Source organism: Geospiza fortis, unplaced genomic scaffold (assembly GCF_000277835.1).
Source record: "Geospiza fortis unplaced genomic scaffold, GeoFor_1.0 scaffold237, whole genome shotgun sequence".
In the NCBI taxonomy this organism is placed as follows: Eukaryota; Metazoa; Chordata; class Aves; order Passeriformes; family Thraupidae; genus Geospiza; species Geospiza fortis.
The window spans coordinates 3,610,778-3,628,987 of NW_005054319.1; the positions used below are offsets into that span (position 1 = coordinate 3,610,778).

The window sequence follows — 18,210 nt, forward strand, 5'->3', positions numbered from 1 at the left end:
TGCTCTATAAACCCATAGCAGCCCTCCCAGGTGAAATCCTGTGCTCACAGTTCTGTGATATAACACAACTAAATTACTTACATGATCAAACACTGAATATGGAGAAAACTTTGCATTTATTTTCAGGTATGCATAACCTATTTTATCAATTTCACATTACCTTTTCAGCAGGCATTTGAACCTGTGAACTTGCTTACCAATGTCCATAAACAGAAGAAGAAGTTTACCTACTCTCCTCATTTCTAAATATTAAAACACAGGTAAACGAGCTCAGGACTGAATTTAGTCTTTATAGATTTTTGTATTGCAAAGTTCTCATTGCTGATCAGATGGAAACAGGTTTATTAATAATCCCTGGCATTTTTCTTTTTGCATACAGGGACTAATCTCTATCCATTGACTTTACAGCATTGAAATCAAATGGCTAAAGTTGGATTTCTAGATTTCTAAATCACTCCTCCTCTCACCTACCAAATAAATCACATCTTTGTGGTGTGAACACACTGTATGTTTCTTTAGTAACTGAAGAACAGTTACTTAAAAGAACAAATTAGTTTCAAAGGGATCCAAGTTGCTGAAGAAGCTGTCCAGTGATATAAAATGACACTACCATCCCAAACATGTGTCCACCTTGACACTTGGTTAGTGCTGCTCAATGTTTGAAATTTGAAAGGTTAACACAATTTCTGAACTTGAAAAAATTTACAAAATACCAAAACTCTCTTACTTTCCCCCTGTCAAAATTGTGCATTTCTCTATGGATACATATATGAAAGGATGAACCCTTTAACATATTTCAGCATTGTGGATTCTACACACTGGAAGAAGAAATGGGAACATTGCTCCCACCCCTTCACATACAGTGAAATGTTGAACCTTGAGGTGAATTTGTCAGACAGGCTGGAAGGGGTTAGAACCTGACTAGAACCTTCTTGACCATTATATAGATATTTAGAACACTTAAGGACCTCCTATCTCAGGTGACAGAGACAAATTATCAGTTCACCCTGTCTAGCATGGGAGCAGAGTGACTGCAGCCAGCATTTGCCAGCTGAACTGTGTTATTTTGCATTACTGAGGGGTTTTGTGTTCAGATGATAAACTGCGCTCAGTGACATTTTCTGTCACGGTCCTCTGCGCTGAACTGAGCTCTGGAGGAATCAGCTCATCAGCACCATTTGGAAGAGGGAAGTTGTACAGAGAAGGAAGACACAAATTGCAGCTGAAAAGCTTTTATCTCTAAGTACCTGTCTGTATTTGCAAAGCTGCAGAAAAGTTGACCAAGAGCTGCTGGAACTCTCTCAGCAGCTGCCTCAAAAGAGGAGGAGCCAGGGTGCCTCGCCTATAAACCACAGGGTTATGGGGTATGCAAATGAGGGACAACTGAGAGAGAAGGAAAAATTCATTTCTCCCTCTTGCGCCAACTCCCTTCACTACCTGTACCTTCACCACGTGTGCTTTTCTAACCATCTTTCAGTGATGTTCCTTAATTACACAGTAATGAAATACACTCAAAGTCAGTCAGAAATCTGCAAAGCAAATAGACTGTGTGCAGCACACAGGGTGAAGGGAACAGGCTCAGCTCACCCTGCTCAAGCACAAAAACAGGCATTTCCAACAGCTCTACCACTGCCAGGCTGCAGCACAGCAAGGTTTTTGAGTTAAATCATTGAATAATATGATGGTAATGAGTTTCTCAGCAATCATTATGTCTCTGTCAGATGGTAATAAAATGGAGTATTTGTCTCTGCTCTTGGTGCACTCAGAGAATATGCAGATATGCCAGTCCTCATTATATCTTGATAGAAACAAAATCCATTAGCCCAGGTGCTATACATTTCAATGAGGGAGACATGTAGAAACAAACCCAGGTCAATTATAATAAAATGGTTACACATAGCTGGAACTGATAAAAATCTAAATAGGTCCATATCAATGCACTGCTTCAGAGATGCATGGTGTTGATCTGCTCCTGGTAGGAGAGCACAGTGAGCTTTCAACTCAGTGACTCCATGGAACTGGTAGGTAAGGAATGATGTTTTCATGATAGGCGCTGCTTTTAAGTGTGTATGAATATATCATGAAAAATTATTCCTTTGGGAAAAATACTTTGAAACTCTTTTTTTTTTTCTCACGGGCAAAAAGGAGAATAAGAAAAATGTGAGAATTTCTTATGAGAAAAAGACAAATATTATTCTGTTGATAAGTTATAATGGAAACAGCTTTCAGTTTTACACACACCATTCATTGATCCTTAAATGTAAAAAATCACAGCTAGCATTTTCAGGACTAGAGCAGTGATACCCAGACATTGATATCTTTACTCTTTTCAGCTGTACTACAAATAATTCAGCAAATGGCCATATTTGGCCCATTGTTTCAAACTACCTCATCGTGCCAAGCTCACCCAGGGCTTGTCCTTCCCAACCCAGATTTGGAAAAGAGTGGAGGGTGGTTAGTTTAGTTAAACACAGGAGTGCTCACCCCAGGCAGGGAGGATACAGGACAAGAAGTTTCTAAACTGGCATCAGCCCGTTCACAGTACTTGCCATGTGATCAACAAGCCCAAATTTCAGCTTTGAAGAAGAGATTCAGCAGCCAGCACTGTCTTTGGCATGAGGCTTGCCTGGCCATTCTCCCCCAGGTCTGGCTCAGCCCTGCAATCCAGAGAGCTGGGAGGGTAAATCCCTCCAGGGTGAGCCATGATGTGCCTGAGGTCTCGCTCCTGAGCAGCAATCAGAATGTGTTTTGTCCTGAAAAGCCCACATGAAAGGCTGAAATGATGCCTGATTTTTCTTTTTGCGCGAGTTACATCCTGAAAGGAAACACAAGCTCTGCTGTGAGACTGCTCCAAATGAACTCCAGATGAAATCTCCAACTGGCCCAAATTCCCAGTGACTTCACTGGGTGCTTTGAACAAGCACAAAGGAGAGTCTGATAGTCTAAGCTGGAAAACATATTCACATGTGGCTGCCCCATTTGTTCCTGACTCACTGAGAGCAGTGGAATTGCTTCCATGTCATACGTGTGTGAGCAATTTTCCAGACTGCAGCCATAAAGCACTAGATAAAAATGGTTGTAGAGCCTCATATCTTTGAAAGTTGTCTGTAGTACATGATTCACATAATTCTTTCCTCCAGTTATCCATTTATGTACTTCCTTTACCTGCTTTAATCCTTCTTTGCTCCTTTTTGCCTAAAGAAAAGTTGCTTTAAATTTGTATTTTCAGCTCTTTTTCCTATTATGCTTCAGAGTCACAATGTTAAAAGAAATATTTGCTCTTTCCATTTAGACTACAAATCTGTGCCTGATACCAAATGACACCAGAATTATTTCTGCCATTTTTAAAGCATCTGAATATACTCCCTTTCCTTGTAGACATGGTGAGGTTTACTAAGAGGGCCTCCAGGTTTCTCCAGGCACACTATGTACTACTCCCCCAAAGGACAATGATGGGAGAAAGAATTGCAGTCAGGTGTAGATATTTCTTTGGAAATGGATTATTTCAAATTCACATTAAGTAATAATAATTGTTTAAGTAATAAAAAATCTCTTTTGCATAAGGAAATTTGCTGAACAGGGATTAAAAAGTCATTTTTCAAAGTGCCTACAAACAATAGTTTCAAGGAAGTATGTTTGTTTCCTGACATACAAGGATTCTTTTTTTCTACAGAGGGACAACACAGCTATTAAATCTCAGTTGTGTCAAACATGAATATGTTGCCATTTGGGTGCCCATCAACTAACCATCATATGCCAACAGAAAATTCTGAGAATCACGACACACATTAAACAAATTCCTGCTTGTCCTCTGAAATATTAACCTTCATTTGCTCAGCTGCAATTACAGCAGTGACAGTTTCTGTGTCTCTGTCTTTAAACTTGCTAAAATTGCCAGGAAAAGACAAAAGGAGACTTTTTGCACCTGTTGAACAGGTACCCAGATTCTTGGCATAATATGAACATGGAAAAGATTATTGTGAAAGACTTAATGTTCTCTGCAGCAGAGAGCTGTAGCTGAGAAAAAAGTGAAACCACATTCGCTGCTTATTTATTCTGTCAAATTAACAAGAGATAAACAGTGGATGGGCTACTGCCTATTAATACTGGTTTGTATTATATTCAATTTAAAATGAAATCTGAGGCTTTGAACTTCCCTGACTAAGTTCATGTCATCACATAATACCTGACAGCCTTGGTGGAGCTGGTCTGTAGGGGCAACCTTAGTGCAGAACTGAAAAAGTCATTTCTAGATTTCAGCAATCAGTAAATAGCCTTACAGATTTATTCAATGTTTTATTTTCTCCAGTCAACCCATATATAAATTACAAAGGCCTCCTGTCTTTTTCACTATTATTATTTATTTTAAAAGAGCTTATTTTGAAGTTATCAAGAATCCATACACACTTATTCACCAGTGTAATTGCCTGGAAACTTTTCAGCCTTTCTGGTGTGACATTTTTCACCTTGAAAGGGACATTTGCATTGAGAGTTGAAAACAATTTTAAAACTCAAGGCTGAGAACACCTAGGATTGCTATTACTCATCTTTACCAAGCACTGACAGTTTTAAACCTCCTGAGCACTGAGATAGCTCTGCAATTTCCTGGGGGAGTCAACTATTGTGCAACACCATTGTTTTCCTGTGATAGCACTTTCAAATCATTAGTCCACAGAATTCCATACATATCTGTAAACAGGTATGATTTATAGCTCCTAGGATGGAAAATCAGACTTAAAATATTACATTTTAAAAAAATTGTACTAAAAAGCCCCTCTGGATTTCTGAGGAAAGTGCCTCATAACTTCACTATTTACTTTGGGACAGCTCAGATGAATAAAAACCCCATTGTAGTGGGCAGCAGGTAGATAAAGAAAATGACAGTTCTTTCACAAAAAGTTTAAGCTCTACACTTAAAAATATCTATGTGAGACATCACAAGGGATTGATAAATCAACAAATCCAAATATAATTAATTATTGTCTTAAAAATAAATTGGATCCACAACATTTTTCTCTTTAAAGAAAAATAAATGGGAATAATATGCTCCACAACATTTCAAGTAAAAGGATATAACAAATTATAATTTAAATAAACTCCCAAGAGTCACCAAGCTTGGATCCACATATGATTTGGGATGATATTTTCTGAATTTTGGAAAAGGGCAACAGGTTTGGGATGCAAAACTGAGAAAGAGAGACATCAGGCAGAGACATTGGACAGTAAAGTTTGTTTTAAGGGGCCCTGTGGCCCTTTAATGAAACGGACTAGAGCAAATCAAGAATAAACTTGAGATTTCTGAAGTGTACCACTGTCATTAAGAGGTAGCTAAAAACCAGAAGTTCTCAAGAGCCACACTGCAAACACAGAACAGAGATGCCAAGAGGTGTCTGTGAAGGACAAACTAAACCCAGCTCTCCCTAAATCCTGCCAATATTTACTCAGGAGATGTTCAAAGGCCTGCCCCATTTAGATCTCAATTAATTTCACTAGATTATTATAATCCATCCTACTCAAACTCTCCTTCACTTTCAGCCCATCAAACTCTGTCCCTGGGGTTTCCCAGCTCCATCCCTGCAAGGAGGCAGCTCTGCCAGAGAACCTGGACAGGGCTCCCACTGGAATTAACAGTCAGGGCTGAGGAGCTTGGGATGAAACATCTCAACTCCCCTCATTTCTTTCATTTTTATACATACCCCACAAATATTCCATATAGTCTGGGAACACTGAATGCTGCTTTGCTTACTTAGTGCTACACTCAGGATGTGCAAAGATTCATCATTTTCTGAATGAACTTTTCAAATTCTTTGTTAAATGCATCTCTGTCCAAAAATCTTTTGGTTTTTTGTTTTTTTTTACCTCATGTAAATTCATATCCTCAAAATAACTCACCACCTTTAATTACAGTGATCTGCTCCCCATCACTGTAGAAGGGTCTGTGCTGTACCAAATTATTTTAATTGGGTAGCCCCAAAGAATAAGGTTCCTTTAAATACCAGCTGTCAGTCAGCTGAAAATATAAGTCAATACTAGCACACTGAGAAAGCCCAACTGTTGTTTTTTACCATTTAAAAAATAAGCATAAGGGTTGCTGTTAATTTGACATGAAAATGGAGTGCTTGTAAAATTGAGAACATCCCAACAGCATCCCATCAAAAAAGTTGCAATTGACTATGTGCCTGGTTGAACTGAAAAAAAAATTAAAAATTGATTTTTACTATTTTCAGACTTGGAGGCAAAATTTTTCCATATAAAATGCATTGAATATTTTAAGAATCAAAATTATTTTCATTTGAAGATAGTTTAAAAATTAACAACAATTATATTGATTCTGAAAGCAAAATTTCTGAAAACAAAACTCTTCTGGGAGAATACTTATCATACTTGAGAGATGGGTGACAAGAAACTGACCCTGGGTCTGTTCTGCTAATGACAGTGCCCTTGCCCACAGATTAATTTGTCTAAATACCAGGAAGAGAGTGCATTTATAGGGCCTACCCTGTCAAACCTTCCCCATCAGGCTTTTTCCTATTTAGTCCACATAACACAGCAGAATAAAAAATATACAGAATGAAAAATTTGCAGAATAAAAAATATGCAGAATGAAAAAATGTGCCCCTCTGCTGCTGTAATCAAAGTGATTGTGTTTGATATCAAAAACATTTATTTACTGCATGGATTAAAGGATTAAATTGCATAGGAGTGCTCTGCCCAACATTTTGTGCTTGTGCTGGGATCCAGCTGCCCTTAATCTCCATATCATTGACACAGGATATTGATAAAATGGTTTTCCCATTATGGCTTGTTTGTTTGTGATGTATACAGAATTAAAGTAACCCAAATAAGATTCCAGGGTCATTTTCTGGGGTGCAGTTGGTCGCAGACATTCTCGTCGTGAAAAAATCCTTTCCTTAGGATTTTTCCTTCTGAGAATCTGTGGCCTCAGAGATAGACATAAACAATAGGTTATCTGCTGCTGTGGAATGCAACAGGTCAGTCTGGACTCGCCCATTTTGGATGTTTAGAAATAATGGCCAATCCAGAACGGAGGGCTCTCGGACACAGTCCAGGAGAGCGGCGTTTGTTATCAGTCTTTGCTTTTCTTTCTTAGCTTAGCAAGCTTCTGGAACTCTCCCTTCTTTTTCTTTTTAGTATAGTTATAATAGATGTATATATCTTAGAATAATAAATCAAGTCTTCTGATCATGGAGTCAAGGATCTCGTCTCTTCCTTCACCCAAGAACCCTTGTGACCACCGTCACAGCAGCCGAGTCCTGAGCCAGCTCTGCTGGCATCCCCTGCCCCTCCTGCAGCCCTGGCTGTGCAGGGCACCCACGGGGCCACATCCACCCGACAGCTCTGGGCACAAATTCCCCTCTCTCCACCACCCCTGGTGAGTTCTGCCCCTCAGCAGGCTGAGTCGGGGTGGCAGGCCATGCAGTGACAATGTGGCATTGCCCTGGGTCTGGAGGTGGCTCGGGGACCTCGGCTCAGGGACAAACTGAAGGCTCTGGTCCACAGACACCAGGATGGCTCAGCCCAGGGGAAAGTGAACAAACAGCCAAAATCACTGCTGAGGGAGCAAAAAGCCAATGCAGACACACTGTGCCATAACTAAATACCTAAAACATCTAAATCTGTAATATCCTCTTCCCTAGGCCAGTGTCTCTAGTCCAAGGTACACTGCTTGTAATCTACTGCAAAAGGAACACCTATGGCCACACTCAAGCACTAAATGTTTTTCCTCTTCCTGTACCTCCAAGGCAAGCTAAATATTTGAAATGTACTCAAAAAAGGAAAAGATTGGAGATATAGATAGAAGAGATATAGATCTGAGATATAGGTAATCCAATCTTTCTTCATACCCATCCATGGGCAAGAAGAAATAATTTTATTTTGATTATTATATAATCAAAGAAGAAAGAAATAAAAAAATAAAGAAATTGTGTTGCTTGATGATGAGAATCCACTGCATGACTCTTGCTTTTCTTTCATAAACAGGAACACAGTTCACAACTAAAAAATTCCATGGCTGACCTTGGTGTCAGCAACCAGTTCCAAAAGATGAAGCACTTTTCCCCTCAGGTCTATTGTTGCAGGCTCTCTGCAAATTCAGGCAGACATCACTGCATGGAGTTACATCGATCACACAGGGAGGGTTGCCCTAAGAAAATATAGATAAAATCCCCTCTTTTTTCTTCTCCTCTAATAAGAGGAGGTACAATCCACATATCCCAGTAAGTTTCCAGTTCTCTGCAGCTTTGCTTCAAGAATTGTTGACTTGGCAAGCAAATACAGTAAGTTAATTTAGTGTTATTGCCTAATGATCACAAAAGTGGAAAATAAATTAAGAAGTGCCACTCTTTTACTAATCTTTTTCTATTTTACAGGGCACATGTTGGTGTGTTGCTACTGTTGTTTAAGATTATGATGCCTTTAAGGTTTATTTTTTGTCTTCAGGCTTCTGCTGTTTTGTGATTAAATGCATGGAAGCAAGAGGAATAATAATCATGTAATTTATGTTCATACACTTCCTCCCACTGGCAGGTTGCTTCTTGACTGAAATTGTATTATTTGATTCATGAACAGCTACCTATTAAAGATGGTGGGGACAGATACTGCAAATCCCTAAGAGCAATCATGAAAAAATATTTCAGCTACACCACTGATGTCAGGTCCATTTGCACATTTTTATCACTGATTCATGTTCTGTAATCTCCTGCTTCAACTGAGAGCATTTATCCCTGCTCCTTCTGAATAACAGTAAAAGCACATAGAGAGGTGAATCACACAACTCCAGGTGTGCAGTTCTTACCATTGATTCAGGCAAAATAGGAATATAATTGTGAACCAAATTTGAAAATACAGAGAGGAAAACTTCTGCAGCTAAGGCAATTAACCTGTGTGTTTGTGTTTTCTTCCACTCTAGGAAAAGTAGAATACCTCAAAAGTGCCAAACACAGATAAATTAAATGGGAACAATTCTCCTAAAGGTAAAAGGGGTAACATTTCTTTTCTGTGTATATCCAGTTCCTGAGTGATGAAACTAATAACAGCTGAAGAGCAACACATTATTTACACAGCAGGGACACTTAAAGACACGGCCTGCGTTGTGCCAAGCTCTGTTCCAGCTTTTCCTTTAAGAAAAATGTAAAAGATTGGCAGGGAAACCAGGAGGATGGAGTGAAGTAACTCAACCAAGGTGACAAAGTGAGTCAATGAGAAACACAAACCAGATCCTGGCATTTGCCAGCCCGTGCCATGGCTGGCAGGTGACAGAGTTTCTCTCACATCCTCATATGGAGGAACTGTAAACTGAGTTTGGAACCATTCAGCTGCATTCCAAGAATGAACTGCAGTCAGTGGATAATTCCAATTCTGCATCTACATTTAGGTCTGTGTAAATAATAGTGAGGTGTTTAAGACTGTGATCTGACAAAGCTACTCTGCTCTTTAGAAAACTCAAGGCTATTCTTTGACTGAACAACATTTGAAAGAGAAAGAGTGAGAAGCTAAAGGCAGTGTTTTTCACTGCAAAGGAAATGCATCACAGTGTTTTGTCTTGTTGGAATCTGGAATGAGGGATTATGCCATTAATTCTGTGTATATTGCTCTTAACAAAACCCCTGACATCTATGGTTCTGATATTTTACAAAGACAGCACTAAAAACTGGTGAAAATCCTCTTCCCAAGCATAGCTTGTCATGCTGCAATAAATACCAAGAGCTACACAAGCACAGCCTAACCAAGTATCCAGTCTTATTCAGAAACAGCACAAAAAGTTACTAAATAGGAAGTTTTCTAAAATAAAACCTTCTATTAAGAATTGGGGTTTTAGACACTAAATTGAGTTACATTGACATTAAATCAGCCTCCCTAAAGAATAAATTTTGTGTCAGTCTGTGAACATATTTCACAAAAAAAACCGTGTGGGGTAAAAACACAGTTACCAAAGCTATATTCTCCTTCTAGGTGGATTTACAGAAGAGTGCTCCAAAGGAAGCTGAGCACCCTTGGATGTAACTATTACTATAGCAAAATACCTTCATTCAGGTCATAGAAAAGAACACATGAATCCCAGAGTGCACATAACTCCTAAGAAATATACATGAATGAAAGCTAAACTGAGCTAGGTATCTTCCCCTGCATGACTGACAGCCTGTTTGGGAGCTGCACACAGAATTCATTTCTGTGCTGAACCATCCCACAGCTCTACAGCATCACATCTGTCACAAGAGGAATAAAACAAGCATTTTGGCACTTTCAATAGTTACCTCATTCACAACATACCAGCTCAGTGAAACAGCCAAAGCCGAGACAAGCAAGTCATCATTTCACCCCAAACTAATGTTTACTTTTTTGCAAGACTGTGAAAAGCTCAGGAAGTTTGAATTTTTCTTTTCCCCAGATCACCAGATCAAAACCAGGCAGTAGGTGGTCAAAGGGAGGGTCCCCACTATTCCAGTTCCTCAGTGTCTCTGTTTCAGAAATCTTCCATTTTTTATCCATTTCCAGAATACAAAAGAATCCCAACACTTTCACCAAGAGTTCACAGGCCACAGTAAGAAATCACTCTTTTCTCTCCAGAAATTTCCAAAGGCTGAAGCAAGGGCAGCACATCTCACACAGGGTGCATCCAGCTCCACATCTGGAAACCAGATCCAGCCTGCAGGGCAAAAACTCATCTGACCTGCCTCAGTTTTGCTGTCATTGTGTCATCTCCTGTGGCTCTGTGCATGCCCATGCATTTTGTCTCTGCCAGGCACATAGAGTGGAAGGGGGAAAAGTGCACAGGGGCTGTGGGGGATCACAGAATTTTGGACACTGTCCCAGAAAACTTTCTCTAAATTCATTTAATCCCAACAAAATTGAGTTTGGACCACCCAGACTGCAGTACACCTAAACAAGAAAGGCAAGAAAATTGTTTTAACTTGGAGACACTTCTTTTCACTCACAAAGCCACTATGTTTTACAACAAACACACACGCACATCCTAAGTATCAAAAATACCAATTTTCCCCCACAGATTTACTTCATACCAGAGGGTTTGTACCACACACAGAGTTGGATAAGGAACCTTGAAGTCCCAATTCCCACTCCTCCACAGAACCGCAAAAGGATGGGGAATAGTTCTTTCACATGTCAAGCTAAAAAATAAATGGTAGCATAGTGTACTGCATGAGAGGTTAAAAACCAGACTTTTTAATAATGGATGCTGTTAATTTACAGAATATTAATATAGCATCTTTCTCTACTTGATAACGGCTATTTTTTGTATTACAGAAAGGAATAGGGGCAGCTATTACACAAAGAAACAACATTTCAGTGACACCACCAGACCTCAATTAAAAGTTCTGTGCCACTTAGTATTGCTTCAAGGGATGGTAAAGCAATACTGACCCACTCCAAAGTGGTTTATGAATTGCTGCTGATGAGAACTCTTGCTGAATAAGCAGAATCGGTTCTTTAATGCCACTTTCTTACGAACAGCAGCAAGGAGTGGAGAGAGACAGTAATTAATGTGTTAGTATCAAGAGAAACAAAGAGCCAGCAGAGGTCTGTCCTTTCCCAGCTATCAGGCTGAGCAAGCTGCTCTAATATAGCTGGAACTGTAACAGTTCTCAGGGGCTGGACTGAGGGTAAGCAATGGCTGATTGATTAAAGTACAATCCTGACGGTATTTTAGACCCTGAATAAATATCCTTAAAAAAAAAAAAAAAAAAAAAATCAGGCTGCAGGCAGCAAGTGAAGCCTGGTATAGGGGTGTGGAGCACATGAATTTAACAAGCCAAAGCTAATAGCACCTCCAAATATACCAAACATCTACAGCATGTTCAGCACAAGAACCAGGTGGATTGGAAATGGGCTTTTACCAGTGCTTTGTTATGACAGCTGATTTCTTTGACAGTTAAGTGTTTTCTTGCAAGAAATCCAACCATTGTGGATTAAATGGCAAGATAAGAGTTCGTACAAAGCTCTAACGAGGTTGTGCTGCTGAGCACAGTAAGAAATGAATGAACTGCTTCTGCCCAGACCTCACTGCCAAAACAGGGGGCAGGGAGAGGTGCCCACGCTGGTTAGTGCTTCTCCCTTGGACGCACAGACACAGCCAGCTCTGCCACCTCATTTCTCACAAGCAGCACGACACGATCCTCCAGGGCTAGACAAGGTCAGCGCGGGTTTTATAGCTCACTCAAGATGGATTTTCAAAGACTGTATTAACCACATGCAGTCCTCCAGTGGAGCAGAGCGAAAAGCATCACCGAAGGACAAAAACACCCCAAACAAAACAAACAAACATATAAAAATGTATTTTGTAACACCAAAACATCTCTTACCAAGTTTCCCTGACGATGTCCTGAGCCCTGGGTGAGCCAGACCCGGCCATCAGAGCAAGTTACCCCTGCAGAAAATATTTACCAGGCTGCCCACTGTCCTCAGCCAATCAGTCTGGGCTGGGGGATTCCCCTCCATTTGCTGGCAATTAACATGAAACTCCATTCTTAAGGGGAAATAAGCAAAGAAACAAATCTTAGGGCAGCCTCTTTTTCCTGTTTCACCGGGCTCAGCTTTGCCTCTGCCATTTCTGCTTCCCTGCCTAAAATTCCCTGGATTTGCAGTGGATTCCGCTCAGTCCCTCCCCTTGGAGAAGGGCAGGGGCAGCACAGAATGGTGCCCATCAGCCATCCCTTCCCTCCTTCCCTTCTCCTGCCCAGGATTTCTCTCCCCAGGGCGGGCAGGGATCACCCAGGGGTCCCCCAGGAACAGGGGGATGCAGTGCCAGGAGCTCCCAAGCAGTTGAGGGGTTCCAGCTGGAACCAGGATGCTCCAGTCCTGGAGCAATGTGATGTTTTCTGGGGGGAATTGGAAGAAATAAAAAGATTTCTCAAAGTAAAGCATTGGATTATAACAGGGGAGGGAAATGTTTGAAGGCAGAGAGGGAGCACAACCCATGCTTGGAGCTTTCAGGGAAAGGCAATGCTCATTTAAAGATGAAAAAGCCACAAAAGAGATGAAAGTCTAAGTGAACAATTTCACAGACTTCCTCTCTTTTTTTTTCAGCATTTCAGCACCTTAAGCTCTGGTTTAGGAGGTCCCAGGTGAGGTGACACTGCCCTTTGGCTCACAGCTCATGCACACAGGGACAGTGAGACCAGACTGAGAAGGGATGATGATGATAAACCACATACAAGTCACCAGTTGTTTCACATGTGCTCTCTTGAACCTCTTAAATGTGAAATGCACCCACACTGAGCTGATTAAAAGCTCCTGTGAGTGTGAAATCTTCTCTCTGAATAGGCTTCTACACCACAAAGGAACATTTCATACATGATATTTGAAACAGATCAGAGCCTTAAAAGCAACTTTATTCGACTGCCATTACGAAACAGAGCTTTCATTGTCTGCTCTGAAAGGCTTTGAGTCATCATCTTCCAGTAATAACTAATCCCTTGCTCACTCTGCACCTGACAGTTCATGGACAGCCCAATTACAGGAGAGGAAAGTGGCACACACCACTTCCAGAGGGTGGGCTCAAACACTCAACTCCTGTTAAAGGCTTTTGTTTCAGAGTACAATTCACTTAAGCAAACAAGTTCTGATCATCTACTTGAGAGCAGAGTGTAATAATAAAAAGTTAAATTGCAGCAGCATCATCTAATAAAGACAGAGTCAAACATGATTACAAGAGTCAGGAGAGAAAACAGTGTAATTTGAGAAACCTGACAACTATTTGTTCTCCATATAATCTCCACAGTTTATATTTGTATCCAGGTTTTTATGCCAAACTTGCTTCTTAGTTTTTTGTATTTCTGTGCCTTGAGTGACCTCCCAGAGTGCCCAATTCACACCAACACAGGTAAATGTGCCAAAGCCAACCAATGTGTATTTTATACAGAATTATTGCTGGCAGAACTTTGGTGTCAAGGGCTTGTGACTAGTTACCCTCATGAAGATCTGGTGAAATCTGTCTGTAACTCTACAGGGGTTAAAAAACAAACACAACAGGAAGAATTTTCAGAATGGCATAGTGCTCATACACAGAAATTTCAGAAAATTTTAAATTTGACCTCTCTTGAGTGTTTGATTTTACTGAGTAATGGCATAGGCTTTTTTTGTGTAGTATCTAATCTGAGGGAAGAAACCTTGAAGGGAATACTTAGAGTGAATTGACATTTAATGTAGTTAACTTTCAAGTATCTGCTCAGCAAGATGCATTCTGAGCATGGATCTCTAACAAGACAGAGGCAACCCTTATCTACAGTCATAAAAAATTAAATGCAGCTAAGATAAATGTCACATGTTGGTGAAGATAATCAGGAACTTCCTACCCCGTACTTTGTCAAACCACTCTCCTGCTAATGGACAGCTGCTGCTGGTACAAGAGATGTCAGATATCCCCAGGCCCTGAAGAATGCTCATGTATAACTAAAAGCTTTCAGATTTATCTCCTGGAGCTGGTGGTAAAACTCTGGTTTAAGAGTGTGTAGGCCTTCTCACAAATTGAGGTGCATCCATAGCCGATGATCATGAAAGAGAAGCAAGTATTAACATTCGCACATTAACACCATCAGGGAGCTCATTAAAGTAACTCTCTGCTAAATATAATAAATAACTCTCTCACACCCCAAACCTTCCTTCAGGAGTATATCTGAGGTGATGCCAAGAACAAGAGAGATGTCACCAATCTAAAGACAACAAAGTTTGTCTCTTAAGTCACATTCACATTTTCCCATTAAGATTTCTATCATGGACAGGAAAGTGGCTGAATTATCTGATGACTTCCTGTCAGGGAATGCTGTCATCTCTCAGACATATCCAAGATGTGCAAATAAGAAATGATCCTGCATCTCCTCTGTGCAGTGTGTGCTGTATTTCACAGCTGCAAATATTACAATCTTCAATAAAGGGAAGGCAACAATTCCCTTCAAGTCATGAAAGCACTGAGCTCAGTTGTGAATGACTGCAGACAGAGCGTGTTGTGACACATGCAGGAAGTGCTATGTTTTATAAGAAGATTATTCCTGCCAACATGATTTTGATAAGGAAGTAAGTCTTTGCAAAAAAAAGGGAAATTTGTTTTCTTATATAGTCCTTGGCACTCATTTATTTGAGCTTCCCCTTGTACATAGCGCCATAGAGCAAAATTCTCTTGATACAAAAGGAGCACCAAGCATGGGAATGAAGGGCCATGCTTGTTTCATCCATCATATAATGAAGCAAAATCATACTCATAGGATAATATTAAAAATATTATAAATGAAATTAATACCACAGAGAGTGTTATAAAATATTTATTTGGAAAAAAATCACTCTGTACAAATTTAACATTCTCAACACTAAAGTTTTATAAAAATGCTAACACAACAGAAAGACAAGTAAAACATTAAACTGCTCTTCTTAAATTACAAAGGAACAGGTTCATTCTAAAGAAGCTACTGTAATTCTAAACAGTAAAGAGAACTTGATAAGATTTCTGTTTTTTCTCTATTACAGACAAATACAGATATCAAAGGATGACTTTTTCCATCCTTTTATAAACCTCCCCCCAAACACTGTCCACACCTAAACCAAATACTCTAAATGGTTTACACTTTTACTGTACATAGCTTGTGCTCCAGGAAAAGGCAGCACAATATGATCATCATTTTCTCAGTGCCTAACAAAATCTCACTTCTATAACATTTGGTACAAAATTGTCTGTACAAAGCAACATTGCTCATGTAAATTTGAAGCAAACTTAAAAGTTAAGAGCATTTATCTGTGCCTTCATTTTGGCATTACGAAGAGAGTGATTAAGTAAAATTTCACAGAGGAAAACTCAGTAACTGGGATTACTGTATTTTTCTTTCTTTTTTTTAGTAATTACTATTGTATAAAAAATTCATATACTGCAAGTTATTAGGAATGGCAGACCCTAAATCTAACAATGCTAGTTTCATAGTCTTCATCATAAAATTAGATTTTTCTGTATATTATTTTTCTCTCTTCATTTTTAATCTATTTGCAAAAGCTGCTGTTGCATATCAACTGCATAAACAGGAGGAAATGTCTCCTCATGAAATTAAAACCAGTAAAAACACCATACTACTGTAAACACAGCTAGAATGAAAACTGACAAAACGCAGTGTGACAGGTAAGCCGTTGTCTGGAAAGCTTTTTTCACATTTTCTTAACACAAAATATGGCTCACACCACAAATAACAGGAGGAAATAAAAACAACAAAAAATCCAAAAACAACAAAAACAACAAAATCCCCCCTCAAACTATTGAACGCTTCGAGTCACAGCCAGGGGTGCCAGGCGGGGTCCATCCTGCAGAGGTTGTCCAGGCTGTTGGCAGCTGCCACCAGGGTGTTGACTTTGCTTTCCCCTCCCTCAAACTGGGCCAGGTTGTGGAGCCGAGTCATGATGGCAGTGACAGCTTTCTGAACCAGAGAAACCAGCTGCTGGCTGTCCATGTTCTCGGGCTGCCCAGCTGCTGACAGTGGAGAGGAGGTGTCCTCTTGGGTTTTTTTGTGCCATGCGATGATTTCATCCCTTAGCACAGTTTTTAGGATGCCATCAACCTATATGAAGAAGAAAAATCAGATTATGGCACTTAATCCACAGAATGATCAGGTTCTATCACATTACAGAATTGTAACTAGATTTTAGTCGACAGTATTTTGACACTCTAGGTGCCACATTGCAATTTCAGACTTTTCAAGACGAGTGTGGCTTTCAAAGATTTTATTTCCTCTCCAGGTATTCCTTTTCATAAAAAGTTTCCATTACAAAAACACAATACAATGACTCCTACAGATATTAACAACATATTAAGATATTGATACACAGATACAGTTGTTTACGCCCTATTTTTAAATTACTCCACTAAATTCATGGCTTCTACAACACACACACACACGGACAGAAGTCTTGGGCAAAGATTTGGAACACTTTGAAAAGCTGGATGGTTTTATTGCAGTCATTACACTCTCAGGGAATATTATTTTCTGCTACACAGGAAAAGAACATTGACTACAACATCCATACATATGTATTTAATATATATACACATATATGTTATATAGGCCAGTTCTATCCTTGGATGAAAAAGAAATGCCTGCAACAAATACTTTCCTGTTGTTTCTCATCACCGAGTTGAGTTACTGGTATTAATCTGCCAACTCCAACAGTCTCAGGCTTTTAAAGCCAACTTTTATGCTGAGTCTGAGTCAAATTAAACATTTACACATAACATAAAACATGTCCAAACATTTCCAACATTTCAGCTGGCCTTTGTGATGACCTCAGGGTAAAATTTTAAAACAAATCCGCACTATCATTGAGTTCCTACCTTCACCAAAAAAGTGCTGGTTTTGTTTATAAATTGTCAACTACAAATCTGCTAAAAAGATACACAAACCTTGAAGTTTGGCTGTGCAAAGCAGCGAGCTACTGCAATCATGGATGCAGTGAGGGGCCCTGACACTCCAATGGTGGTGAGGAACTCGGAGATGTTGGGGGTGAGGCGGAAGGGCACCGGGCGGTTGGCGTCCAGATCTCCCGTGGCATCGTTGATGTCAAAGCGAAAGTACGCCACGTTGAGCTTGCCAGTGTCCTGGGATGAACAGAAACATGCACAAAAGCAATTAAAGGAACTGATTTTCCTTCATGGAACCAAAAGTAGTTGGGTTTTTTTGTCTGTTAATGCTGAGTTTTCAACAGCGCTTCAAAAGCGTGTTATTTGTTTAGCCAAATACCTTTTGAGCAATGAAGTTATAAATAATGGCATGCACAAAAGTATTTCTCTCAAAATGTTCTGTCCAAACCCCTCACTAAATACATGTAATACCAAACTTGAGGAGTAGATTCCTCTGGATCCTGATCTGTATGGAGTCACTGCCAATAGACCTCTGGGACAATATTCAGTGTCCAAGGTTCAACTGTGGGTAAACAACTGAAAATTAAGCTGAACACTTAATAGAGGGATCAAAAAATCTTAATTGCTATGCAGAATATAGCTCTCCATGCATTAAAATGGCATTGAGACTTTAATACATACCAACTTTGCTCTTTTTTAGGTAGCAAACATAATTTTAAATATTGGGTTAAAACAGAAAAATCATGATTAATAGAGTTGTAGCTTGATGGATATGCTCCAAAGAGAATGGTATTTGAAAAGGGGTATAGCCCTTTAAGAAAATGAAGCTCTATATTTTATTTTTC

At 39.7% G+C, this 18,210-nt stretch overlaps 1 protein-coding gene across 2 annotated transcripts in view; it reads right to left on the reverse strand.

Annotated features, from left to right (window-relative positions):
• Nucleotides 1–15,277: 15,277 nt before the first annotated feature.
• The window catches only part of TRRAP (transformation/transcription domain associated protein), a 74,560-nt gene continuing 71,627 nt past the window's right edge, over nucleotides 15,278–18,210 (reverse strand). For both annotated transcript variants that reach the window (XM_031056485.1, XM_031056483.1), the window contains exons 69-70: nucleotides 17,408–17,602; nucleotides 15,278–16,568 (exon numbers count right to left, since the gene is read on the reverse strand). In XM_031056485.1, coding sequence (XP_030912345.1) covers nucleotides 16,284–16,568; nucleotides 17,408–17,602 — 480 coding nt within the window. In that variant the 3' untranslated portion in view covers nucleotides 15,278–16,283. The remainder of the gene's footprint in view (nucleotides 16,569–17,407; nucleotides 17,603–18,210) is intronic.